The 26,544-nt window shown below is 42.0% G+C and overlaps 1 protein-coding gene across 2 annotated transcripts in view; it reads left to right on the forward strand.

Moving 5' to 3' along the window:
* Positions 1-26,544, forward strand: part of F5 (coagulation factor V) — an 81,969-nt gene that overhangs the window by 16,630 nt on the left and 38,795 nt on the right. For both annotated transcript variants that reach the window (XM_052200005.1, XM_052200006.1), the window contains exons 4-10: positions 5,862-6,074; positions 7,927-8,070; positions 11,279-11,500; positions 13,479-13,644; positions 14,858-15,035; positions 16,622-16,721; positions 17,327-17,538. In XM_052200005.1, the coding sequence (XP_052055965.1) occupies positions 5,862-6,074; positions 7,927-8,070; positions 11,279-11,500; positions 13,479-13,644; positions 14,858-15,035; positions 16,622-16,721; positions 17,327-17,538 (1,235 nt within the window). The remainder of the gene's footprint in view (positions 1-5,861; positions 6,075-7,926; positions 8,071-11,278; positions 11,501-13,478; positions 13,645-14,857; positions 15,036-16,621; positions 16,722-17,326; positions 17,539-26,544) is intronic.

Below are 26,544 nucleotides of genomic sequence, written 5' to 3' on the forward strand. Positions count from 1 at the left end.
ATCAGACAACCTCTTACCCCACAAAGTAGGGCAATTTCTGCTTTTGGAGAGCCTGTAAAGACAGAAGGAGGATGCTACCTCCCACTGCAAGAATCCTCTGTGGGGTTGCAGCAGCTGGAATAGTGGAAGCTTCAGTTCAGAAAACACCATGTCTTAACCCATAAGGCTTTGGAGGAAGAGTCACTTAGTAACGGCCAGGATGCACGCCTCATGTAGTGCAGCTCAAGGAACCACATGCCTACCAGTTGTTGTACGAAGCCGGAACTGGGAGGGTGACACACCTTATCAGTCCTGTTTGTGTTTGCTTCAGAGCCTTCAAAGATAAAGCTCCCTGTTTGTCCTTTGAGACTTCCTCAGAGACTTTTCTATTGAGAGTTCATGCTATAACTCACAGAAAGTTACTTAAGCTGTTCTCTTTCCTTGGCCCTGATCGTCATTAACATTCAAATCTATTTATCACTGGGGTGGGAGTTACTCTGACAGTAAATATTTGTTATTAGTGTTAAACCTTTTATGGTGGGGTAGATGTAATACACTCAATTGTTGATCTTTACGTTAGAATAAGAGTCATAGTCTCAGGTGTCTGTGACAGTGAGGTAAGTAGTTACACAAAAAATTTTTGTAATGGACACTACTGAGCAGAAACTAAACAAACAAACAAACAAACAAACAAACTGTCCACAGCCAAGACTCCAGATCAGCCAGATTTTGTGCCAGAATTTAGCTATGCCACCAGATTGCTGAGACTTGCATTTTGATTGTTTTTCAAAGAGCAATCAGTGATGTAGGGCCCCCAAATAATACAACCAGATTTTCTTATGGTTGCATTTAATCTGTTTTCATATCATGCAATCCTAATAGATTTAGCTATGAGTCGGTGACCTTACAGCAAACATGAATTGAGCGTATATTCCATGCTTCCCCTGTGCTATGGAAGATATCAGAGATGCTGGACATACATGGCGTAACCCTTCCCTTAAGGAGTCTGCACTCCAGCAATCAAAATATGCAGAATGTCAATAACTGTAGCCCAGTAGAAAAGAATATACCACAAGTATGTAATTATGAATTGTGATAAGTATGATAAAAGCAAATCTACCCCAAACAATCAGAGATGAGGGAAGAAGTAACTGGTATTTGCGTTGGCTACAGAAAGGTGAGCATCATTTATCTAAAGGATGAAATGAAGCATGAGCACTCTAAACAGAAGGAACTGTATCTGCAGAGACCCTGAACAAGACAGCATTGAGCATGTCCGAGGCACCTGGAGGAGGCATGGGTGACTGATACACACACAGTAAATGACAAGAATCACATATGATGAGGTCAGAGAGAAGTTGGGATCCACCCATCATATGTGGCATTACGGTCAGTGTTAGAGATTTTGGGAAATAAGCACATCCAGATATAACTTCTCAACCCTTGCACAGCATGGCGGAAGTACACAGCACAGCAGCAGCCAAGCTCCCCCCACCAGTGTTGACCAAACAAGGTGCCTTGTTTCCCACTCATACCCAGAGAACGCAGATGCGTGCTGGCGCCACCAAAACTCATGCCACATTCTGAGTGCATGTGTTTTATGAGAATGGTTTTAGGTTAGGGAGGTCGACAGTGCTGCAATATTAACATTTAGGGAACTGTTTTTGAGTCTTTTCATTATGTGCCATGAAGTAGAGACAAGTATGCTCAGGAGAGAGATGGATGATTAGAAAATATCTGAGTGTAACCAGAGATGAAAAGAATACCAGGTGATATTAACAACACATCAGAGGGTGCAAGGAAATTATTAGAAAATATACTGAAGATGAGCAGAACATTCACAAACTGCAATATAATGCCATGTTAACGTTTGTCATTGGGTCTCAAAAGTGATGGGAACAGAAAAAGAACTTGAAGGAAAAGATATCTTAAAACCTTTCCAATGTGGTATAGACTACAGACCTACAGGTGAAGAAAGGTCTGACAAGACCTCACCCTGCCCCCAATATCATAGGCTATTGGCTACTCTACATATCTTATGTTAAGGCCCTATTGCTGAAGATACAGCTTATTTATGTTCTTAAACATGGAAAAGCTGAGCTGGTCCCCACCTAGAGTAGCATTCACACCTACTGACTAGCATTCATGAATCTGGAAGGCACTCTGAACACTACCAGAGGAGACATAATTATCAATTTTATCTAGCCACAAACTCTGCAACCTACAGCAGAGACTTGATCTGCCTGCAACATATACTGGCACAATAGTGGTGCTAATGTTATGGTAGTAACCAACCACTTCCTGATTAGAAATGGCCAGAAACTCAAGGCTAGATGGATCATGGACCCTGGCAATAACAATTATTCTGCCAAAGGAACATAGCAATAAAATGACTCCCTGTGACAGTCTGCTATAATCATAGATCAGTGCCTTGCTCTTCACCATCAGAGGAGCTTCTTACAGTAGATGGGAACTAAGGCAAAGACCCACAACTAGACAACATACAGAGAGAGAGAGAGAGAGAGAGAGAGAGAGAGAGAGAGAGAGAGAGAGCAAAGGTTCAAAGAAGAGAAATTCCCAGCACTGAGATAGGGAAATGGACACAAAGTCCCACCCATCATCAGGAAGCTATTTGTGATTGGTGTCTGCTAGGGAAGGGAAATTTATTCTTCTCCAATAGAGTGACACTGGTTATATGAATCCCACTCTAAGGCTGGCCTCATGCCCTGGACTAGTGGGTTGATCCAACATGGACTCCATGTTTTGGGGTGAGTTTTTGTTGTTGTTTTGGGGAAATGTGTGTCTGTGTGCATGTGAGTGCGCGTGTGCATGTGTGTGTGTGTGTGTGCGTGTGCGTGTGCGTGTGCGTGTGCGTGTGTGTGTGTGTGTGTGTGTGTGTGTGTGTGCCTGTGTGTGTCTGTGTTTGAATGTGTTCTTTGGTTTTGATTATTTTTGTCTTGTTGTTCTCTTTTTATTAGTCAGGTTTTGTTTGTTTTGATTTTTAATTTTGTTTTTTCCTGTTTTTTTTTTCAGAGAGAGAGATTACTAAGCTGGATAGGAAGTAGGTTGGATCTAGGAGGAGTTGACGGAGAAAGAATATGTTTAAAATATAGTATGAAAAATTTAATAAAGAGAAAAAGAGCTGACAATACTGAGAAGTAGGAACAGGAAGAAAACTGCACCATAGTATATCTTCACCAATGACTGAAAAATAATGATAAAACAAAACTATCCAAAGTCGTCAGAAAAAAGAGATACCACATACGAGGAGGGGCAAAATTAAGAAATGGTAGCAGAGCAGCCAACTATTGGACTGGGTGTGGGGTCCCCAATGGAAGAGCTGGAGGGTGGTCCAGAGGAGCTGAAGGGGTTTACAGCCCCATGGGAAGAACAATGATGCTGGACATCCAGACACCCCAAGGCTCCCAGGGACTAAGCCATCAACCAAGGGGTCCACATGGTTCCAGCCAAAAAACGTGGCAGAGGAATGCCTTGTCAGGCATCAGTGGGAGGAGAGGTCCTTGGTCAGGTAAAGGCTCAATAGATGCCCCAACAAAGGGGAAATCGAGGGGTGGGGGGGAGGTGGGAGTGGGCCGGGTGGAGGGGCATATACTTGGAAGTAGGGGGTGGGAGGAGGGGTTGGGGATTTTCTGTGAGGGGGGGAAACCGGGAAAGGTTTTAGCATTTGAAATGTAAATGAAGATTATATTCAATAAAAAAATAATAATCTCAAAAAAAGAGAAAGAAACGATAGCAGATTCTCACTCTGGAATCAATGCAAGTCACGTGACAGTGACGGGGATCTGTAACATTCTGTGGTAAGATATACATGAGTTATAGGATATGAGAAAATCAAACTGGTACTGACCGGGAAGTTCCTTCTCTACTGGTTAGGCGTTGTAGTACAGAAAGATTCTGTGCATATATTGGGGAAAGGACATACTCACCAGCCTTATGCAGCTATGAACTCTGGGAGCTACAATAATAGCCTGTGAGGTATTGTCTTCATTGATGATTGATGTGAGAAGCCCAGCCCATTGTGGGTGGAGCCATCCCTGGACTGGTGGTCCTGGTTGCTATAAAAAAGTAGGCTGAGCAAGCCATGGAGAGCAAATCAGTAAGCAGCACCCCTCCATGTTTTCTGCATAAAACCCTGTCTTCAGGTTCCTGTCTTGTTTGAGTTCCTGCTTGGATTTCCTCAGCAAGTTGCTTATGGTGTTTTGTCACAGCAACAGAAACCCTAATATTACCCCTACCAAATGCAAAAGGGTAAATAATGTATCATCTTATTTATGTGGCTTTATATAAAAACAAAGTTTTAGTGAAAGAAAACAGATCCATAACTTCTTAGACCTGGGTAGGAGAGGTCATTGATTATAGGTAACATAGGGATACTTTGAGAAAAGGAGCCATTCTCTGCGTTCACTGTGATTAGCTATAATGACTATACATATCGGTTAAAACTCACTAAGTATTATATTTAAATTTGATGAACTTTATCATATATCAATCATATACCGTGAAAATTGGGAGGAAGAGAAGGACAGGGATAGAGAAAGAAAGAAAGGAAGAAAGAAAGAAAGAAAGAAAGAAAGAAAGAAAGAAAGAAAGAAAGAAAGAAAGAAAGAAAGAAAGAAAGAAAGAAAGAAAGAAGGAAAGGAAGGAAGGAAGGAAGGAAGGAAGGAAGGAAGGAAGAAGGAAGGAAGGAAGGAAGGAAGGAAGGAAGGAAGGAAAGAGAGAGAAAGTGAGAGAGAAAGAAAGAGAGAAAGGAAAGAAGGAAGGAAGGAAGAAAGAAAGAGAAACAAACAAACAAAGAAACAAACAAACAACAAGGCTAGAAAGACCAAGCATTTCTCTTTTCAAAAGTGCATATCAATCCAGGAAAAAATAGTTCCCGCCGGTCCTTTGTCCATAATATGAAACACTTCAGGATTGTTTCCCTATACTCTGACAGTCTCACTTTCTGCCAAACAAAGTTAACTTCATCCCAAAGAGGAACCTTGGCATCGACTGATGATAGCGAAAACTTCACTTAATTGGATGAAGAGTGCCTCTGGAAAAGGGGAAGCTAGTCCCTCTTGATTGCTTAGGACCCTGACCTCTCCCCTTCCTGCTCTGCTTGCTCCATTTCTACCACATCTCAACCCTCCAAACTCCTCTTAATCTAGGTCCTTCTTCAAAAAACGGAAGACTGATTTCTACATCACCCCTCTGGTGCTGGAGGGAACGCCCGATATGCATAGGCTGTCCATGGGACTTTGGACAGGGAAGCAAGGCATCTTTACCCTGGGACAGACTGGCTTCATATGCCCAAGGAATAGACTGCATACAAGAGCTGGATGCATAGACTGTCAGGGTGGGAAGATCCAGAAAGGTCCAGTGGCAAGGGGCAACTAAGAGACAAAAACCAGAAACAAACAAACAGAAAGAAAACAGGGCTGAGGATGATCACCCTGGGAAAGAAGACATTTTTCAGAGCCAAACAAGGCAACATGTAAGCAACACACACATCCCATGCGAACAGTGAGCTAGCATGACTTGTGAAGAACTCTGAAGAAAACATACTGATTCTTGCATTATGAGGTGGTTTATTGACAAAATGTGATTTGAATCTCTGATTACATACAAACAGTTGTTCTAATACTCTGAAAACTAACTTGGTCAACCTTAACTAATCTTTGCTGGTGACAATTATTCCTCAGGGCATTGTGGAGTGTAAGTATGGAGTTAGAGGTTGGTGTATGTAGTGTGTGTGTGACTCCTCTGAGTATAAAAGTTGCTATGCAAAGCAGGTCATCTGCAGAGAGTTAGCTCAGCTTGCTTTCCCCACACTGGAGAGTAGTGGAAAACTCTGGATGTCTTTGTGGCTGTCACTTCTCCAGGGGCTTCTTACCTGGACCACACGTCCCCTGCTGAGAGGATGGATGATGCCGTGGCGCCTGGAGAAGAATACACCTATGAATGGGTTATCAGTGAGGACAGCGGGCCCACACCTGATGACCCATCATGCCTCACCCATATCTACTACTCCTATGAAAACCTGACCCAGGATTTCAACTCAGGTCTGATTGGGCCTCTGCTCATCTGCAAGCAAGGTAAACACAAGACCAGCAGATTCAACCACAGCAAAGATGTGGGGCTGGCTGGGAGATTATATTGGGCTGAAGCTTGGGAGAACCTTCTTGGTGCCTTCCTGTAGGCAAGGCAGGAGAAGGGAGTGGAGATCAAATCATGGCTAAGAGAAAGTGGCACTTGGTACTGGCTTTTCTCATTTCTTCCAAAACCTCCCTTCATCTTAGCCAGGGCAACTTCCTTCAAGTTGTCCACTCTGACATTGTGCCTGCATATTTGTATGGCCAGCGATGTTTACCTCACAGCCAGGTCTATTCATTTTGAAGTGTACAACAACGTAGTCACTGGGAGAGTTCCTAGAAATGACATTGGCTGGTACAACTGACATGGCTGAAGTCTGTGTTGGTGATTTGGTTTATAAGCATGTGTAACTCCAGCTTTCTTTTTTGCTGTTATTTGGTTGAAGGTGGGTTGGTGGGTTAGTTGTTTGGCCTTTATATGTTTTAGTAGAAAGGGCCTTGAACTCACAGTGATGTTTCTGCCCCAGCCTCCCTAGTGGTGGATCCCAGGTTTGAGTCATTCATCCCCAGCTCAGCTTGAGTCCTTTAAAACAAGTTGAACAATTTAGGTATAGTCTGAAGATTTTGTGAATGTTGACATTTGCCAACCTATGCAGATCTGTGTCTGTGAGGCTTGGGATTTGAGGTCTTTAAAGAATGAATGGACTATAGTCTAATGCTCTAGACAATTTTATTTCAGTTTCAGTGTACTTTTTACATGACTGAAACAAATCAAGGAAGGATGTTTGAGTTCAGAAAAATAAGCAAATAAATGCTTAGTTAGTAATACTAAATATTGACAGAGCATCCCTTTCCAGAACTTTCTCAAGACAGACCAATTTAAACCCAATTGCCTGGCACATACTATAGAGAGATTATATCTTGGAAATCATGAAAGCAAGGCAGAAGGCCATATTCAGATTTGAAGTGCGCTGACCAGATTAGGTTCTATAGCTATGTTCTGACATCCAACAAGAATAACATGTTTTACAAATTGAATGTAAGTGTTTGTCCCAAGAACCATAAAATCATGTCCAATAACAATCCAGTGAACAAAATGCACCAGAGATAGAAGGTCCTTATCAAGGCATGGGCCATCCTTTTGACCATGTCCCAACAGTCAGGAATTCCATTAGCTGTGCTTCTTAGAAATACACTTGACTTTCTTCTTTCTTCCTTCTCCTGCTCTAAGAGACTTCAACCCATCTTTCATTAAAGCATCCAAAGAACCATAACAAACTGTACCGTGGAGATAATATCATTTATATGTATAGCAGATCATATACCCAGCTCTCTTATTCATCATACAAATATATTTTTAAATTTCCTGACATATAAAAGATATGTGATTGCATTGAAAAAACTGTTAATCTTATAAAAGGCATTTTCATTTTATCACTGTTTTTACTCATGTAAATATGGATTCATCTTGATACAACCATTTCTCCAGTCTCATGTCCCAGCTAATAAGGAGGCTTAACTCAGCATAGGGTATGTATTCTGATCTAGATGACTGAAAGAAATTGGGTTTTTCATTGTTGATGATGTTAGATTTTGACTTTTTGTGGTAAAGTTTTAATAGTCCAGAATGGATTTGAACTCCCTATGTAGCCCAACTGTTATAGAACTCATGATCCTCCTGTCTCTGCTTCCTGGGTACTGGGATTATAAGAATACATCATAAGACCTGGCTGGGAATGCATGATTCAAATTTATATCAGCATTACTTGTTTCTAGCCTCAAATTCATATGTATGGGAACACGGGAAGTGCTCTTCAATCTGGAACATGATGGAGGCCTGTCTCTTCTTTCTCAGGCACCCTGACTGAGGATGGGACTCAGAAGATGTTTGACAAGCAGCATGTGCTTCTGTTTGCCGTGTTTGATGAAAGCAAGAGCTGGAGCCAGTCGCCATCCTTAATGTACACAGTCAATGGCTTTGTGAATAGAACGATGCCAGGTAATACAGGGGCCGTGCGCCACTCAGCAATGGCGGTACAGGAGCCGTGCGCCACTCAGCAGTGGCGGTGTCCCGCTTGTCCAACATTGGTCCCATTCTCTCTTTAAGGCAGAAGCTACCATGTTCACTGGTATCCAGTGTCTAGTGGTGAAGTATCACAATCGTGTGCAATGATTCAGTGATTTTCATGATCTCATCATCCTTTCTGCCTTACCCAGGAAGTACAAAATATAAATCAGAAGTTAACAAGGAACTGTATTCGATACAGCCTTGTTAGGTGTAGTGTTCTGAGCCTATCAATGCCTACTCAACTACAGTCACTCCTTAACAGTATGCTCTACCGTTCAAAAATCTATTGATAAATAATGTCCTGTGGCAAGTAGAAGGTTTTCTCTTCCCATCTGCAGATAGAATTTTGTAAGAAAGTAAAATCATACCAGCTGTTAAGTGTGTGTGTGTGTGTGTGTGTGTGTGTGTGTGCGTGCGTGTGTGTGTGTGTGTGTGTGTGTGTGTGTGTGTGTGTGTGTGAGACTTCCACTTTACTAGCCAATTTTATGTTGCTATAACAAAATGCTGATTGCTGGCTACTATATAAAGAAAAAAATGTTTTAAAAAAATTCAGTGTTAGAAACAGAAAGATCTAGACTGGCAGGTCACCAGCTCAGCCTTTGCTGAGAGGCCACTTGTCTGTGTCACAGCAGGGAAAAAGAAGCAAAGAGGGAATAGGCTGCACGTAGAAGAGGCTAAGAACAGGGATGAGGCTTGCTTTCTAGTAACTTTATAATAACTTGCTCTCGTGAGAATTAACCAGGGTCCCATGAGAACTATTAATCCTTCCAGGAACAACACCTCCAGTGACTTAGCCACCTTCCTCTAGGCTCTACATTTCTAGGTTCAACCACCTGAAATCCATCACACAGAGCCAAGCTTTCGGTGTATACACCTTGGGGGGGGGGACATACTGTAACCATAGCAACCACACATACCACTTCCTCTCTGTCTTTCTAGTAGAACTGACTTAGAAGGAAAAATCCAGTTCTAGTTGAAAGGCAGAGAAGAATTAGAGAAGAGGTACAGATGGTTGCTGTGGTTATGGTATGTCTCCTAAAGGAGGAAAGCCTCGATTTACTCTTTCTTTGTCCTCGCGGTGGTTGGGAAACTGTTTATTTCTCTGTGGGAGATTCTAATCTTGACTTCTTTTCCAGATTAACATTTCAGATTTACAATCACCAGATACAAGATAATGGGTTAAGAATTGTTCTCTTAATAAGTATGTGCATGTGCATGCACACACACACATATACATACAGATATATCCCATAATATATATGTGTAGATATATTCCATAAATAATATATATATATATATATATATATATATGTTCCGTTTAGGAAAAATGAAAATATTTCTCTATTAAGAAAGTCTAGGGGCTGGTGAGATGGTGCAGCAGGTAAGGATGCTTTTCTTCAGGTCTGATGATCTGAGCTGGATCTCTAAGATCCTCATGGTAGAGAGTGAGAACCAACTTTCACAGGTCGTCCTCTGACCCACACACATGAATCATGCCATTTGTGCCCATGCCCATGCACAAAATAAATAAATGACTATAAACAAGAGTAAAAATTCGAAACATCACTGTGTATCAGTATCACCAATGGCTTGTCTTACAGAAAAACCAACATTGTCAAGAGTCAGGGTCTGATATTGCTTTCAGTTTTTATTTTATTCCATTTGGTGCCATCTTCTGTATGGCTCATGCAGCTCTGAGTATTGATTATGAGTTCCAAAACTAGGCTCCTGCAAATCTGAGACCAGACCGCACTAACTGACCTCTACCTTGGAAGATCTGAATTCATATCTCATTCCTTTCCCTGACTCTGTGTGGTCCTAACCAACTAGGGGTCTCAATATGCTGTTCCCAGAAATGGAATCAACAATCCCACTGTCTGTGTCCTGTCAGGGAGAATAATCCATGTAAATACATAAAAGCTGAAATAGTGGACTGCATGTGTGTGTGTGTATATATATATATAAAACTTGATTGGGACGTTTAGAATTTTTACTCTTGTTTATAGTCATTTATTTATTTTGTGTATGGGCATGGGCACAAATGCATGATTCATGTGTGTGGGTCAGAAGACGACCTGTGAAAGTTGGTTCTCACTCTCCACCATGAGGATCTTAGAGATCCAGCTCAGATCATCAGACCTGGAGGAAAGCATCCTTACCTGCTGCACCATCTCACCAGCCCCTAGACTTTCTTAATAGATTATAAATTTGTACTTGAAAAAAAAAGAGTAGCTTCAAATAAGTGCAAAGGAGCAAAAGAAATATAATCCTTAGTAGACACAATACTTGTGCTGATAAAGCCCCCAGTCTTCTAGTATAACATACACTGAATAGACATGACAATACTACTGAAGATGTGTTCAGTGTGGGCTGTTTCTAATGGGATAAATGCACCCACAGGAACACACCTTTCTAGTTACCTCCCAGCCTCCTGGTCACAAGGCTTTCACAAAGGACAAATGCCCGTATGGACAAGAAGCTAAATCCCAGAGCATCCTCTTACATCTAGTGATTATAGATGTGGGTAGGAGCCAAGACTAGACTCTCTCCCAGAGAAAATGAGCATTTTCTCAATCACTGTGGCAACAAAGAAAGCAAAACTGGGCTTTCTCCTTGGTTTTCTTCCTCGATGGTTAGCAACCTGTCCACAAAAGGCTCTCAGTGGCTGCTTACAATGAGGACACCAGTAACAGCTGAGTAATCCGTTGTTTCTAACATAATTTTAAAAAGGGTAAAGACACAACAGGAAATCCTTCAGCACATCTATTCTTTCTTCTACGTTGACAGAGTTTGACCTGTATTTGCAGAAGAGAACTGGGTCCTGACACAGGTCTATTGGGGGTTCTGGGGGCTTCTTCCAAGTGAGGCCAGATGGGTGGGAACAGTCACTCCATTTAGCCCAGGACTTTATCAGTTCACACACTGGGAGCCCTGTGTCCTGAGAGACCTCTAAACCCTGGACAAACCAGGAGGGTGCATCACGTACTTAGCTGCCCCCTAGCCTTTGTCCCCTAGCTGTCCCTGCATCTGAAGGAATGGCTATTCCATTCTAAACTCTACTTCGTGCTGCTACTTGGTACGTGAGTGGCGACTCCTTGTTTCCCATCTCTCTGTGTTTGGTGTTGTCTCTCCCCCTCAGATATAACGGTCTGCGCCCATGATCATGTCAGCTGGCATCTGATTGGGATGAGCTCGGGACCAGAATTGTTTTCTATTCACTTCAACGGCCAAGTCCTAGAGCAGAACCAGCATAAAGTGTCCACCATCACTCTGGTCAGTGGGACCTCGACGACTGCAAACATGACTATGAGCCCAGAAGGAAAATGGATCGTTTCTTCTCTCATCCCAAAGCATTATCAAGGCAAGAAACCTTTCTTGTTGTGGCTAAAATTCACTGGGGGTTTCTACCCCACCCTGGATCATTTAGTTCCCAGGTAAAAGACACAAAACCTTGATATTTATAATAAGCCTTAATAGCGCTAGAGCTGGGCAGATACCAACTCTCTAAGCTATTTTGTCTCTTTCCACATCAATAACCCTGTGTTATGACTAGCCACGTTCTGCCTGAGCTGCTCTTGCTGCTCTCTCTCCAACTGGCCAGACCCCATGGCCATGTTCTCATAACTCATCTATCCCATGATGATCTTCTCCCTCTTCATCTTCCTGCTCTCCTCCTCATGCTCTCTGCCTCTGATCCCAAGCCAGGCAACCAAAGCCCTGCCTACCTCCTCTCTTCTGCCCATTTACAGGCTGTAGGCATCTTTATTCAACCAATAGTTTTAAATTAAGGTGTAAGTCTCTATAGCACCCCCTGGTGAGGATTTCCTTGTCCCTTGGGCAACCAGAGCTGCATTATGTGTAGCATTACAACACATAGCAACAGACCAAACCTCAACACTCCCCAACAATCTTATGTTGAGTGAGCACCATTGCTTCCCAGATTACTAACTTATTTCTTCTCCTTTAACCATTTAGTCGGCCCCACCTAGACACGTACATCCTGGTTCCTAAGACACCATTAGACGCTCCACTCTTGACTTAAAACCCACTAATTGGGGATGAAGAAGGTGCAGACATTGACAAAGACCTTTTAAGATAAAGCAAGAGCTTAAGAGGTCTCCACTTCTGTAAAGGAGGAAGAAAACTAAAGCCTCTGTGAATTTGAATGTATTCTTGAATGTCTTTCCTATGCAGCCTAAGGAAAGGCCCTAGAAACTAGACAGATGAACGTAAATACCCACAAATTTATAGTTGTGCAGAGCTACCAAGACTAGCCAGACCAGACAGGATAATAGGGCTCCGTGCAACGAAATGGGCACAAGAACCTGGCACAGAAAAGAACCCAATTAATGTGTGTTGAATGGTCCATAAAGGATATGTTGTCTGTTTTATTGAGATAGGGTCTTATGTTGTATGCTAAGCTGTCCTAAAACTTACTCTAAGTTCTTAGCTGGCTTTGAAATCATGGTAACTCTCCTGTCTCAGCCTCCCCAATGTGGGGATTATAGGCATGAGCCACCACATCAGCTAGAAACAGACTTCAGAGTACATCAGTGAATTCTGGAGTGTGGCGGGGGGGGGGGGGGGGGGGGGGAGTACCAGCAGTGATCATGTGGAGCCATGTAAATGAAACATCTATCATATCAGACATTTTTGCTTTTAAACTATTGAGAGAAGCATTCATGTTGCTAGAGATGAAAAACTGTTACCATAGGAAACCATTTATCACAACCAGGTGTGTGGGCACTCGAGAAATAAACACTGTATGAGAACATTTTGTTTTTGTACTGAGCAACCAAAACTATGACGAAATGATGACCCAGATAAACTATCACTTTCATGTAGTTGCTAATAGAAATAAAACTAAAATTGAAGACAATTGTTATTATGTATTATTACTTAATACTCACACTAAATATACAGTTTGATAATCTTCACTTAACAAAGGGACAAATAACAAGAAAAGACAAAATTAAAGTGATTTCTTGTTTTCTTAGTTTGGAGGGAGGGAGGGAGAGAGGGGAAGAAGAGAGAGAAAAAGAGAGAGGACAGCTGTATTAAGATCAAACTGAGGCTGTCTACACCCTAAGCCCACGCTTTACCACAGAGCCGTTCCCCAGCTCTAGGCCCAGGGTTCTAAGTCTGTTCCTGCTGCAGACGAAACACAGAGAGCCTCTTCAACCTTTCCCTCTGTCTCCTCTCCTCCTGTTTTCTACTCTCGCCTCCTTCTGTGACCCGTTAAAAAGAGCCCAGACTCAATAGCCAGAGCCGGGCTGAGCTATGGTCATTTATGTCCGTGAGCTGATTGTTTTTAACACACATTTTATACTCTAACCCAGCTGGGATGCAGGCTTACATAGACATTAAAAACTGCCCAAAGAAAACCAGGAGCCTGAAGACCCTCACTCGCGAGCAGAGGCGGCACATGAAGAGGTGGGAGTACTTCATCGCCGCGGAGGAGGTCATTTGGAACTATGCGCCTGTGATACCCGCGAATATGGACAAGTGAGTCGGGGCTCAGACAACCGTGCAAAGATCAGAGGCATGGCCCACGGGGTCCTTAGAGTGTGAGTCTAAATTATGATGTCGTGAGTGGCCAGCTCTCAAGGGACGTGTGCATCGATTTCCACCTAGGCATTCTTATCTTCGGAGATATTTAATCACCCCAAGTCCCCATGGGGATGTGGCCTGAAGATAGTAACGGGGACAATGGCAGCTACAACTTGTTGAATGCTTGTTATTGCTAACCCTTTTAGTAGTTGTTTGCTAAGGGATTCATATCATTTCTAACAAGCTCCGTGCTATTCTTCTGTTCTCGTATCTGAGGGAAGGTGCCAGAAAGCTAAAGAAAATTGGAAGCTCTTTTACTGGGGTGCAATTCTGTACCTATCAGACTGGCAGGCTCATAGTCCACCATCGGCTGTCGAGGCTGTGGAGGTTGTGGAAAGTGAAACCTTTCACACCTGCTGGTGGTCCAATGTGCTGCTAAAGCCATTCTGTGGGACAACGTGACAAAATGTGTTAGCATGGTAGACACATATACCCTTTACCCCAGGCACTGTGCTCTTGGAAGACTCAATGGTATAAAGGTGTTCTTGTTCTCAGGTTAGAAGGCTGCATGAAAAGGGTGCTCACTGCCGCAATGTTACTAGTGATGAAAGATTAGAGCTAACTCCAAAAATTAGAGTAACAAGTTGGAAAATTAGAAAACTCCAAAAATTAGAGTAACAAAATTGGGAAAGAGTAACAAGTTGTAGCATATTCATGCAAAGGAATACTATGAATCCAATATAATATAAAGATACAAAGAAAGAAAGAAAGAAAGAAAGAAAGAAAGAAAGAAAGAAAGAAAGAAAGAAAGAAAGAAAGAAAGAAGGAAGGAAGGAAGGAAGGAAGGAAGGAAGGAAGGAAGGAAGGAAGGAAGGAAGGAAGGAAGGAAGGAAGGAAGGAAGGAAGGAAGGAAGGAAGGGTACAGACATGCTGTCCCTGTAGCTGCTCTTTGTCAGTTACATATGGTTTATCCAGTGGCAGAGGAGATGAGCCTTGAGCCTTGATTGCTACATGGAGGACATCGGGATGCAAATTACACTCAGAATATTCGCGGAAGTAGCATTTTTAGCTAACCCCCAAGCAGCATTTGCACGCACAAGGGTTTCCCCGTTGGACTCACCGGTTGAAGTAGTCTAACTTTTGTTTCATTATTTTGTTTCACTTTAAGGAAATACAGGTCTCTGCACTTGGATAATTTCTCAAACCAAATTGGAAAACATTACAAGAAAGTTATTTACAGGCAATATGAAGAAGAGACCTTCACCAAACGCACCGAGAATCTCAGTATCAAACAAAGTGGGATTTTGGGCCCTATTATTAGAGCCCAGGTCAGAGACACACTCAAGGTAAGTAACAGAAAATTGGACACAGGGGAGAATTAAACAGGGACAGATCAAGGGACTGACAGTTCTCATATATTTAAATGTATTCATATAATTATAACGTCAAACATAGCTTTCAGTTTTATTTAGTATTTATATCCTACTTAATAATACAGAAGATCTGGGATAGATAATCAAACAAGAAAAGAACAGAGGGAATGAAACAGAGTCGGTACCACTGGAGGAGTGAAGAATACAGAACTAAGCCCACACAGCCACAAACACACATAATGGAACACACCCCATACATCCCCAGGTTGTCTGCAAAGTTTGTCCTAACTCTTATAGTAAAGTAAATATGTCTGCGCAAGATGCACACACCAGTGAATGCAGCACAGATCACCTGGGGTAGAGAGCCAGGAGAGCTTTCTTGCCCTGAGTTTTCAAGTAAGTGTCCTTGACAAAAGCCCCACAACTGTCGCAATACAGAAGACTTGAGTGGCTCTGGGAAATGGCATTGCTCATTACCAGTGTGAACATCAGAGTCAGCACAGCAGAGAGAAAAAAATAAATCTTCACTACAGTCAAGTGTGTAGTTCTAATAACCACTCTCCGATTACAGCTGTTTTTATACTTGCACAAGACACACACACACACACACACACACACACACACCCCAGCTGGCAAGATGGCTCAGTGCATGAAACCATGTAAGGCCAAACCTGAATACCTGAGTTCATTACTGTCTTCTGACCTGTACACACACACACACACACACACACAGAGAGAGAGAGAGAGAGAGAGAGAGAGAGAGAGAGAGACAGAGAGAGACAGAGAGAGACAGAGAGAGACAGAGAGAGACAGAGAGAGAGAAAGAGAGAGTATGTGTAACAACAATTCCCTTAAAGCCTAAAGTTTTCTTCAAATAATTACCTAGAACACTACACCATACCACAGAGCTAGGTAGGAACCCAGACAATTGAGGTTACAATGATTGGCAAGACCCTAGGATGTAGAGTCTTGATGATGATCCAAAGGCTTTGTCAGTAAACCAAGAAGGTAAGGTTAAAGTTTTCTATTGAAGAGCAAAAGGCTAATTAGGACTTCTATGAAAACCATGCCCTAAACAAAACACATTTTGTTCATTTGAAAATAGACAATGTCTTCCTTCCCTGTGATCCGTCCCTCATTTTTGGGTCCACTGAAGTGCATTAGATTTTATTGTAAGCATATTCTATCTGGAATTCAGGGTCTGGCTACTTGGGCCATTGGGGAAGTTAACTTCACTGGCAAGCCAGAACAGCATTGTTGTCTAGAGGAGAGACGGCATGGAGGAAAGATGCGTAGATGTGGTGCAACCTGAAAGAAGGGAAGGGTGTGGGGACCAGTTGGGAGAATTTGAGGTGCTGTGAGGGACCCTTCCTGTCGGGCAACGAGGGAGGCTGCAGCCGGGATAAACAGAACTGATTTTCCCACTGCTTGCCTGCACATATGTGTGTGCACACGTGCCCATACATGAACACACAAGAAGCTGCCATCCTCTTGTCTGAAAGAGTTCTCAGGAGAGTGACCTTAAACACAGAAATAATAACTATGACTTAACTCTGTAGATTGTGTTCAAAAATATGGCCAGCCGACCCTACAGCATTTACCCTCATGGAGTGACCTTCTCTCCTTACGAAGATGGAAACAATTCTTCCTCCACCTCAGGTGAGAACCGTTCACTTCTTGGAGACTGCTTCCAGTTTTCTCTCCTATTTGCTCAGTGTTTGTGACAAGTGGTAATACAGAAGTGGTATTTCTCCTTTCTGAGTGTCATTGGCGCCATCTAGTGGGGAGTTCTTGAACAGCTACATGCTATATGTAGTCAAGTTTTGAGACAAAAAGAATATTTCTTTCTTCATATTAATTACTCTAAATAAAAGCTAAGGTAGATTTTTCTTTTTGGTTTTTCAAGACAGGGTTTCTCTGTATAGTCCTGGTTTTCCTGGAGCTCACTCAAATGTGTGTGTGTGTGTGTGTGTGTGTGTAATTCTCTCTCTCTCTCTCTCTCTCTCTCTCTCTCTTTCTCTCTCTTTTTTTTTTTTTTTTTTTTTGGTTTTTTGGATTTGATTTTTTTCGAGACAGGGTTTCTCTGTATAGCCCTGGCTGTCCTGGAACTCACTCTGTAGACCAGGCTGGCCTCGAACTCAGAAATCTGCCTGCCTCTGCCTCCCAAGTGCTGGTATTAAAGGTGTGTATATAGCACCACTAAGGTAGATATTTATTATAATTGAATAATTTTTAAAAATTTAATAGCATATATTTTCTTCCAGGCAATCACACCATGATTAGACCAGTTCAACCAGGGGAAACCTTCACTTACAAATGGAACATTCTAGAGTTTGACGAACCCACGGAAAACGATGCCCAGTGCCTAACAAGACCATACTACAGTGATGTGGACGTTACAAGGGACATTGCCTCTGGGCTGATAGGGCTGCTTCTAATTTGTAAGAGCAGGTCCCTGGACCAGAGAGGCGTGCAGGTATTTTATCTATAATGTAATCTTTATCTCGCTACTGAATAGGAGGGTTTCCCTTCTAAAACACACCAATCATTATTCTTCTATGGCAACAGTGTGGGGATAATATTTATCATCAGCATCATCTTGTGTGTTGTCCTCTGCTTCCTTTCCTCTGGACTCTGACTCAGAAAGCACATCCTGATGGATTGTATTTTAGATTCAAATCTGTCGACTGTGTGATGAAGACGCCATTGGGGCTCCTTTAATCCTTTCCCCTGGTCAAATAAGTAACAATATCCCTCCTAGAAATATGCTTACTGGATGGCTCCTGCTCAGTGTGAACTTGGTACCAGTCTCTGCTGTTTTCAGGGGCAAACAATGGAGACAGGAGAGAGCCCCCTGCGAGCATGACATCTGGAGCCATAGTTTTAGTGAAGTTTGAGCCTGCCAAAAGCTCTTCTTCGGTGAAACTAAGTTATAGTAAAGAATGTGATCAAAGAGATCGGGGCTTCTGGGTTTGTTTTTATTTTGAGACACGACCTCCATCTCACTAGTAGCTCAGGATAGCCTTGAAGTTTTTAAAAATTGTCTTTTCGTTCCTTCCTTCTCTTTTTAGGTTTATTTTATTTTATGTGAATGGGTGTCTTGCTTGAATGTATATCTGGAAACAGTGTGTATACCTGGTCCCCATATAGGACAGAAGGTGTTAGTTAGATTCCCTGTAACTATGGTTACAGATGGTTGTGAGCTGGCACATGGAAGATGGGAACTGAATCCCTGGTGCTCTGGGAGATCTGCCAGTGCTCTTAACCATTTGAGCCCCACCCCCTGTTTTATTTATTTATTTTGTGTTGGCGGTGTTTGTTTGCTTTCATTTTTGTTTTGAGATAGCTTTCTCTTGTAATTCAGGCAGCCCTCAAACTGGTTATTTGGCCGAGGATAACCTTCAACTTAGGTGCCTCCTGAGTCCCAGGATTAGAGACAAAAGCTACCTTACCTGGTTTACTGTGGTACTGGGGATCAAACCCAGGGCTTTATGCAAGCAGATACCTTAGCAACCAACTACTTCCTCAGCAGCCTGAGTTTATCTTCATTGACAATTAATAGTCTCATATTCTTCCCCATTAGGCTAATTCCCATTAGGCTAAGTAATAATGGAAGAGGTCTCATCCAAAGGCATTCAAATAGGCAGATGTTTAGAAAAATGAGAACATTCAATATAGTGCTTGAAGTTCTAGCCAGAGAAATTAGACAACAAAAGGGGGTCAAGGGGATACAAATTGGAAAGAAGGAAGTCAAACTATCACTATTTGCAGATGATATGATAGTATATTTAAGCGACCCAAAAAACTCCACCAGAGAACTCCTACAGTTGATAAACAACTTCAGCAAAGTGGCTGGATATAAAATTAACTCAAGCAAATCAGTAGCCTTCCTATATTCAAAGGATAAACAGGCTGAGAAAGAAATTAGGGAAATGACACCCTTCACAATAGCCACAAACAATATAAAGTATCTTGGTGTGACTCTAACCAAACAAGTGAAAGATCTGTATAGCAGGAACTTCAAGTCTTTGAAGAAAGAAATTGAAGAAGACCTCAGGAGATGGAAAAATCTTCCATGCTCTTGGATTGGCAGGATTAATATAGTGAAAATGGCCATCTTGCCAAAAGCAATCTACAGATTTAATGCAATCCCCATCAAAATCCCAACTCAATTATTCATAGACTTAGAAAGAGCAATTCTCAAATTCATCTGGAATAACAAAAAAATCCAGGATAGGAAAAAGTATTCTCAGCAGTAAAAGAACTTCTGGGGTAATCAGTATTCCGGACCTCAAGTAGTACTACAGAGAAATTGTGTTAAAAACTGCATGGTATTGGTACAGTGACAGGCAAGTAGATCAATGGAATAGAAGTGAAAACCTGGAAATGAACCCACAGAATTATGGTCACTTTATCTTTGATAAAGGAGCTGCAACCATCCAGTGGCAACGAGACAGCCTTTTCAACAAATGGTGCTGGTTCAACTGGTGGTCAGCATGCAGAAGAATGCAAATTGATCCATTCTTATCTCCTTGTACTAAGCTCAAGTCCAAGTGGATCAAGAACCTCCACATAAAACCAGACACACTGAAACTAATAGAAAAGAAACTGGGGAAGACCCTTGAGGATATGGGCACAGGTGAAAATTTCCTCAACAGAACACCAATAACTTATGCTCTAAGATCAAGAATTGACAAATGGGACCTCATAAAACTACAAAGTTTCTGTAAAGCAAAGGACATTGTCAAAAGGACAAAACTGGCAACCAACAAATTGGGAAAAGATCTTTACCAACTCTACATCTGGCAGAGGGCTTATATCCAAGATATACAAAGAACTCAAGAAAGTAGACTCCAGAGAGCCAAATATTCCCCTTAAAAATGGGATACAGGGGTGGCAGAGGCCTGCTACCACTGACCATCGCCAGCCGGGTTGCAAGTGGCGGCGGAGTTACAGTGCTTTTCACTACACTGAAGCCCATCAGAACTCTGCCTCCCTCCAGTCAGTTACGAGAGGCTCTCCATCATCTTGGCTCTCAGATGCCAGAGAGAACTGACAGCCCAAGGTACACAGACTTAGCCTGAGACCAACATCACTGGGGGGGGGGGGGTTCTAAGCCCGACAGGCATTGGCCTGAATCCAGGCCCTGGGCTGTTTGGGGGGCCATCAGTGTGCCAACCTGGCCAGGAGGTTTTTTGCCCGGCAGTTTGTCCTGGCGCTTGCAGGAAGCAAGCACCGCCATTTTGGCTATGGGACACCAGAGAGTTCTAGCAGGCAAAGCCAGCTAACAGTCATAGCCCGAGGCTAACATCACTGGGGTCTAAGCCCGACAGGCGTTAGCCTGCACCCAGGCCCTGGGCTGTCCAGTGGGCCATCTGTGTGCCAACCCGGCCAGAAGGTTGTTAGCCCAGCAGACTGTCCCAGGACTTGCAGGGGGCACGCTGCAGCGCCATCTTGGCTACCTGACAGAACCAGTTAGCAGTCATAGCCAAGGCAAACATTGGTTGGGCCTAAGCCTATCAGGCTTTTGCCTGGACTCAGGGCCTGAGCAGCTAGGCTAGCCTTGTGTGCACCAACCTGGTTGGGGGATCGGCTGCCCGGCAGAGTGATCAGCACTCGGAAAAGGTCCCCGCAGCATACACCATCAGCACTCCCTGAAGGAACAAACAGGCATCACCGGGTTCACAGAGACAATCTGGGGCAAGGCACACTAGGGCTCCAAGGGCGCACAAGAGGAGGGCAGCACATCAGCAATCTGCAACAGGAGAAACCCAGCCATCTAGTGTTGCAAAAATAGCCTTACAGCCTCACAGGAGGCTCAAACAACAGCCAGAGACAAGACCAACTAACTCCAGAGATAACAAGATGGCAAAAGGCAAACATAGGGACACTACCAACAGAAATCTAGGCAATATGGCAGCATCTGAACCAAACTGTCCAACAACAGCAAGTCCTGGATACCCCAACACACCAGAAAAACAAGATTTGGATTTAAAATCACTGGTCATGATGCTGCTAGAGGAAAACAAAAAGGACATAAATGAATCTCTTAAAGAAATACAGGGGAACATGAATAAGCTAGAAACCCGAATAATGGAAACACAAAAATCAAAGAAATTCAGGAGAATAAGGCTCAAGCGATAGCCAATAAAGAAGAAATGCAAAAAACAAAACAAAAACAAAAAAAACTTAAAGAAGTGCAGGAGAAAGTGAGTCAAATGGCAGAAGTCATAAAAGAGGAAACACAAAAATCTCTTAAAGAATTAAAGGAAAAAGCAAACAAACAAATGAAGGAACTGAGCAAAACCATCCTGGATCTAAAAACAGAAGTAGAAACAACTAAGAAATCACAAAGGGAGACAACTTTGGAGATAGAAAACCTTGGGAAGAAATCAGGGGCCATAGATGCAAATATCAACAACAGAATACAAGAGATGGAAGAAAGAATCTCAGATTCTGAAGATACCATAGAAACCATTGACTCAACAGTCAAAGAAAATGCAAAATGCAAAAATCTTGTACCCCAGAACATCCAGGAAATACAGGACACAGTGAGAAGACCAAACCTAAGGATTATAGGTATAGATGAGAGTGAAGATTTACACCTGAAAGGGCCAGCAAATATCTTCAACAAAATTATGGAAGAAAACTTCCCTACCTAAAGAGAGAGATGCCCATGAATATACAAGAAGCCTACAGAACTCCAAACAGACTGAACCTGAGCAGAAATACTTCCCGTCACATAATAATCAAAACCCCAAATGTACTAAACAAAAAAAGAATATTAAAGGCAGTAAGAGAAAAAGGCCAAGTAACATATAAAGGAAGACCTATCAGAATCACACCAGACTTCTCACCAGAGACCATGAAAGCTAGAAGATCCTGGGAAGATCTCATACAGACTCTAAGAGAACACAAATGTCAGCCAAGATTACTATACCCAGCAAAACTCTCAAACACCATAGATGGAGAAACCAAAATATTCCATGACAAATATTGCATTACACAAAATCTTTCCACAAACCCAGCCCTACAAAGAATAATAGGAGGAAAACTCCAATACAAGGAGGGAAACTACACCCTGGAAAAAGCAAGATAGTAACCTTCTTTCATCAAACCCAAAAGAAGATAACCACTCAAATATAAAAATAACATCAAAAATAACAGGAAGTAATAATCACTATTCCTTAATATCTCTTAACATCAATGGACTCAATTCCCCAATAAAAAGACATAGACTAACAGACTGGATAAGGAAACAGGACCCTACATTTTGCTGCATACAGGAAACACACCTCAGTGTCAAAGATAAAAACTACCTTAGAGTAAAAGGCTGGAAGACAATTTTACAAGCCAATGGTCTCAGGAAATGAGCCAGAGTAGCCATTCTAATATCAGATAAAATTGACTTTCAACCTAAAGTCATCAAAAGAGACACGGAAGGAAACTTCTTGCTGGTCAAAGGAAAAATCCACCAAGAAGAACTCTCAATTCTGAACATCTATGCGCCAAATGCAAGGGCACCCTCATTCCGTAAAAGAAACTTTACTAAAGCTCAAAGCACACTTTGCACCTAACACAATAATCGTGGGTGACTTCAACACTCCACATCCTCAATGGACCGATCAGGAAAACAGAAACTAAACAGGGACACAGTAAAACTAATTGAAGCTTTGGACCAATTGGATTTGACTGATATTTATAGAACATTTCACCCTAAAGCCAAAGAATATACCTTTTTCTCAGCACCTCATGGTACCTTCTCCAAAATCAACCATATAATTGGTCACAAGACAGACCTCAACAAATATAAGAAGATTGACCTAATCCCATGCCTCCTATCAGATCACTATGGAGTAAGAGTGGTCTTCAATAGCAACAAAAACAACAGAAAGCCCACATACACATGGAGGCTGAACAATACTCTACTCAATGACACCTTGGCCAAAGAAGAAATAAAGAAAGTAATCAGAGACTTTTTAGAATTTAATGAAAATGAAGGTACAACATACCCAAATCTTTGGGACACAACAAAAGCAGTGCTAAGAGGAAAACTCATAGCGCTGAGTGCCTCCAAAAAAAAAAAAAAAAAAAATGGGAGAGAGCATACACTAGCAGCTTAATGGCACACATGAAAGCTCTAGAACAACAAGAAGCTAATTTATCCAGGAGGAGTAGAAGACAGGAAATCATCAAACTCAGGGCTGAAATCAATCAAGTGGAAACAAAGAGAACAATACAAAGAATCAACGAATCCAGGAGCTGGTTCTTTGAGAAAATCAACAAGATATATAAACCCTTAGCCAGACTGACCAAAGGGCACAGAGAAAGTATCCAAATTAACAAAATTAGAAATGAAAAGGGGGATAAAACAACAGAAACTGAGGAGATTCAAAAAATCATCAGATCCTACTACAAAAGCCTATACTCAACACAATTGGAGAATCTGGAGGATATGGACAATTTCCCAGACAGATACCAAATACCAAAATTAAATCAGGACCAAGTAGATCATCTAAACTGTCCAATAACCGCTAAAGAAATAGAAGGGGTCATAGAAAGTCTTCCAACCAATAAAAGCACAGGACCAGATGGTTTCAGTGCAGAATTCTATCAGATCTTCAAAGAAGACCTAACACCAATACTCTTCAAACTATTCCACAAAATAGAAACAGAAGGAACACTGCCCAACTCCTTCTACAAAGCCACAATAACGCTGATACCAAAACCACACAAAGAAAGAGAACTTCAGGCCAATATCTCTTATGAACAGCGATGCAAAAATACACAATAAAATTCTTGCCAACTGAATCCACAAACACATAAAAACAATCATCTACCATGATCAAGTAGGCTTTATCCCAGTGATGCAGGGATGGTTCAATATACGGAAATCCATCAATGCAATCTACTACATAAACAAACTCAAAGAAGAAACCACATGGTCATTTCATTTGATGCTGAAAAAGCATTTGACAAAATTCAGCATCCTTTCATGCAAAAAGTCTTGGAAAGAACAGGAATTCAAGGCCCATACCTAAACATAGTAAAAGCAATATACAGCAAACCGAGGTAGCCAACATCTAACTTAATGGAGAGAAACTTGAAGCAATCCCACTAAAATCAGGGACTAGACAGGGCTACCCCCTCTCTCCTTATCTTTTCAATATTGTACTTGAGGTACTAGCTCAGGCAATTAGACAACATAAGGAAGTCAAAGGGATACAAATTGGAAAGGAAGAAGTCAAACTATCACTATTTGCAGATGATATGATAGTCTACCTAAGTGACCCAAAAAACTCAGCTAGAGAACTCCTACAGCTAAAAAACAACTTCAGCAAAGTGGCAGGTTATAAAATCAACTCAAGCAAATCAGTAGCTTTCCTATACTCAAAGGATAAACAGACTGCGAAAGAAATTAGGGAAATGACCCCCTTCACAATAGCCACAAACAGTATAAAGTACCTTGGTGTGACTCTGACCAAACAAGTGAAAGATCTGTATGACAAGAACTTCAAGACTCTGAAGAAGGAAATGGAAGAAGACCTCAGAAAATGGAAAAATCTCCCATGCTCATGGATCAGCAGGATTAATATAGTTAAAATGGCCATTTTGACAAAAGTAATATACAGATTCAATGCAATGCCCATCAATTCTTCATAGAGTTAGAAAAAGCAATTCTCAGATTCATCTGGATTAACAAAAAACCTAGGATAGCTAAAACTATTCTCAACAACAAAAGAAATTCTGGGAGAGTCAGTATCCCTGACCTCAAGCAATACTACAGAGCAATAGTGTTAAAAATTGCATGGTATTGGTACAGTGACAGGCAGGCAGATTAATGGAATAGGACTGAAGATCCAGAAATGAACCCACACACCTATGGCCACTTGATCCTCAACAAAGGAGCTGAAAACATCCAGTGGAAAAAAGAGCCTTTTCAACAAATGGTGCTGGTTCAACTGGCGGTCAGCATGCAGAAGAATGCAAATTGATCCATCCTTATCTCCTTGTACTAAGCTCAACTCCAAATGGATCAAGGACCTCCACATAAAGCCAGACACTCTGAAGCCAATAGAAAAAAAACTGGGGAAATGCAAATCAAAACAATCCTGAGATTTCACCTTACACCAGTCAGAATGGCTAAGATTAAAAATTCAGGAGACAGCAGATGTTGGCAAGGATGTGGAGAAAGAGGAACACTCCTCCACGGTTGGTGGTGTTGCAAATTGGTACAACCACTCTGGAAATCAGTCTGGCAGTTCCTCAGAAAACTGGGCATGTTACTTCCAGAGGATCCTGCTCTACCACTCCTGGGCATATACCCAGAGGATTTGCCAGTAGGTAAGAAGGATACATGCTCCACTATGTTCATAGCAGCCCTATTTATAATAGCCAGTTTTTTTCCCCTTGAGGACATCAGTACAGGGAGAAAGTTCCTGAACAGAACACCAATAGCATATGCTCTAAAATCAAGAATTGACAAATGGGACCTCATAAAATTACAAAGTTCTTGTAAGGCAAAGGACACCATCAAAAGGACAAATCGACAACCAACAAATTGGGATAAGATCTTCACCAACCCTACATCAGATAGAGGACTAATATCCAATATATACAAAGAACTCAAGAAGTTAGAACCCAGAAAGCCAAATAACCCTATTAAAAATGGGGTACAGAGCTAAACAAAGAATTTTCACCCAAAGAACTTCAGATGGCTGAGAAACATCTTAAAAAATGCTCAACTTCATTAGTCATTAGGGAAATGCAAATCAAAACAACCCTGAGATTTCACCTTACACCAGTCAGAATGGCTAAGATTAAAAATTCAGGAGACAGCAGATGTTGGCAAGGATGTGGAGAAAGAGGAACACTCCTCCACGGCTGGTGTGTTGCAAATTGGTACAACCACTCTGGAAATCAGTCTGGCAGTTCCTCAGAAAACTGGGCATGTTACTTCCAGAGGATCCTGCTCTACCACTCCTGGGCATATACCCAGAGGATTCCCCAGCATGTAATAAGGATACATGCTCCACTATGTTCATAGCAACCCCATTTATAATAGCCAGAACCTGTAAAGAACCCAGGTATCCCTCAACGGAAGAATGGATGCAAAAAATGTGGTATATATACACAATGGGGTACTTACTATTCAGCCATTAGAAACAATGAATTCATGAAATTTTTAAGACAAATGGATGGAGCTGGAGAACATCATACTAAGTGAGGTAATCCAGTCTCAAAAGATTAATCATGGTATGCATTCACTAATAAGTGGATATTAGCCTAGAAAACTGGAATACCCAAAACATAATCCACACATCAAATGAGGTACAAGAAGAACGGAGGAGTGGCCCCTCATTCAGGAAAAACTTAGTGTAGCAGTATAGGGCAAAACCAGAACAGGGAAGTGGGAAGGAGTGGATGGGAGAACAGGGGAAGGGAAGGGGGCTTATGGGACTTTTGGGGAGTGGGGGGCCAG

Source organism: Apodemus sylvaticus, chromosome 12 (genome assembly GCF_947179515.1).
Source record: "Apodemus sylvaticus chromosome 12, mApoSyl1.1, whole genome shotgun sequence".
NCBI classification, from domain to species: domain Eukaryota; kingdom Metazoa; phylum Chordata; class Mammalia; order Rodentia; family Muridae; genus Apodemus; species Apodemus sylvaticus.